The sequence below is a fragment of the Orycteropus afer genome, unplaced genomic scaffold (assembly GCF_000298275.1).
Source record: "Orycteropus afer afer isolate SDZICR_OR568_19922 unplaced genomic scaffold, OryAfe1.0 scaffold00037, whole genome shotgun sequence".
In the NCBI taxonomy this organism is placed as follows: Eukaryota; Metazoa; Chordata; class Mammalia; order Tubulidentata; family Orycteropodidae; genus Orycteropus; species Orycteropus afer.
The window spans coordinates 2,332,546-2,334,884 of record NW_006921624.1 but is presented as its reverse complement, the minus strand read 5'-3'; the positions used below and the strand labels follow the sequence as shown (position 1 = coordinate 2,334,884).

The 2,339-nt window shown below is 40.7% G+C and overlaps 1 protein-coding gene across 1 annotated transcript in view; it reads left to right on the top strand.

Annotated features, from left to right (window-relative positions):
- LOC103193506 (olfactory receptor 1J4-like) overlaps positions 1-851 on the top strand; it is a gene marked incomplete at its 5' end in the record, with an annotated part of 3,377 nt that extends 2,526 nt beyond the window's left edge. The window contains 1 exon segment of the mRNA XM_007936742.2: positions 1-851. Coding sequence (XP_007934933.2) covers positions 1-851 — 851 coding nt within the window.
- Positions 852-2,339: the final 1,488 nt, after the last annotated feature.

The following is a 2,339-nucleotide window of genomic DNA, read 5'->3' as shown; positions in this document are numbered from 1 at the left end:
CCCTGTTCCTGGGCATGTACCTGACCACGGTGCTGGGGAACCTGCTCATCATCCTGCTCATCAGGCTGGACCCTCGCCTCCACACCCCCATGTACTTCTTCCTCAGCCACTTGGCCCTCAGTGACATCTCCCTTTCATCTGTCACTGTCCCAAAGATGCTGATGAACATGAAAACTCACCAGCAATCAATCCCCTATGTTGGCTGCATTTCACAGGTGTATTTCTTCATCTTCTTTGGTTGTCTTGATAACCTTCTTCTTGCAGTGATGGCATATGACAGATACGTGGCCATCACTCACCCTCTGTACTACACTTGTATAATGAAGGGGGAACATTGTATTTTCTTGGTGACTGGGTGCTGGTTCATCTCTTGTGTGCATAGTCTGTTGCACACCCTCCTCGCGGGCCAGTTGTCCTTCTGTGGAGAGACTATCATCCCCCACTTCTTTTGTGATCTTGCTGCCTTGCTCAAGTCCTCATGCTCAGACACCTCTCTCAATGAGCTGGTTATCTTCACTGAGGGAGGACTGTTCTCCATTGTGTCATTGAGTGGTATCTTGGGCTCATATATCTGCATAGTGCTCACCATCCTGAGGGTCCTTTCCATCAAGAGAATTTCCAAAGCCTTGTCTACCTGTGGCTCCCACCTCTTTGTGGTGTCTTTATACTATGGTACACTTGCAGGAATTTACTTTTCCTCCTCATCAGGAAATTCTAAAGGCAAGGACTTAATTGCATCTGTGTTGAGCATAGTGGTCACCCCTATGCTGAACCCCTTTATATACAGCCTAAGGAATAAGGATATAAAGTGTGCTTTTGATGGATTTTTCAGGGCCAAAGTTTTCTCTTGATGTTATTAATTCAATTCTGAAATGAACACTCATAGGTACCATGAAATATGTCTCCTTAAGAGTTGTGACAAGGAGCTCTGCTGGTGTAGTGGCTAAAACATTCAACTATTAACCAAAGGAGCTCTGGTGGTGTAGTGCCTAAGGCACCAGCCACTCCTTGGAAGGAAGATTGGGCAATATACTTCCATAGAGATACTGCCTTGGAAACCCAAGAAGGGATTGTTATGAGTCAAATCAGCTCAACGGCAGTGAGAGTTTTTACTAACCAAAAGGTCGGTAGTTCAAACCCACCAGCCACTCTGTGGCAGAAACATGAGGCAGTCTGCTTCTGTAAAGAATTATAGTCTTGGAAACCCTAAGAGGTAGTTGTACTCTTTGGGAGCTCTGGTGGCATAGTGCCTAAGGCATTTGACTGCTAACCAGAAGGCTGGTGGTTCAAACCCACTAGCCACTCCTCGGAAGGAAGGTTGGGCAATCTACTTCTGTGGTGATACTGCCTTGGAAACCCAAGGAGGGGTCGCATACTCTTTAGGTAGTCCTAAAGGGTCGCTGTGAGTCAGTATCGATGCCATAGCAGTGGGTTTGGTTTTAACGATTGTGACTTGGACAACTCTTATCTCAAGCACCATTCTTCTCCCAGTTTCATTTAATCTTTCTTTCATTTTTGTTCACCTGAGTTTTCTTTCCCTTTCACCTTCTGTCCCTGCATTTTCTGAGTTAATGCTTCTGCAGTGAAATGCCAAGCCCTCCCATACCCAATGATGTTTATTGTAAGCTGTGAGTCTTTGAAGTGCACTCCCTTGGGCTTTGAGAAGTTTTATTCATCTCCATTTTCTCTTCCATAACTTTCTATATCTTGTACTGATACTCATACATATTCACTTGAATTTTCTTAATTCCACCAAATTTCATTTATTTCATGTGTGAGGCATTCAGAAGATAAAGAAACTGCCTTATCTACTGAAAGAGACAAGAGTAGATATTATAGCTAAGTTAATTAAGAATTTAAATGTATATTTTATCTAATCCTCAGAAAATCCCATTATAAATTTGCTAATATTTTCCCAATTTATAGAGGAGCAAACAAAGTCCAAGCAAATTAACTAAGTAGCTGCCATACAACTTACACCCAGACTTCAAAATTTTATGTTTAATCATATTACTTTATTGTTAACCTGAGTTCTAACACTAGTTTGACTGTAAATATATAACTATACATAATTTCTTTCCTATGTGATTAATGCTATCTGTGACCTGTTGGAGAAATCTTTGTTTACCCAAAGATCTTAAAGACATTCTTCTAATTTTTTCTTAAACTTTTCTGGTTTTGCCTTTAATATTTATATCTATTATCCATCTAGATTTATTTTCTGTGTAGGTTTTAAGATATGCATTCAGATTAATTTTCTTCTGTATGGACATCTAACAGACACACCACAATTTATTGAAAATTCTATCCTTCCCTTATTGAACTGTGATTTTTTTTGT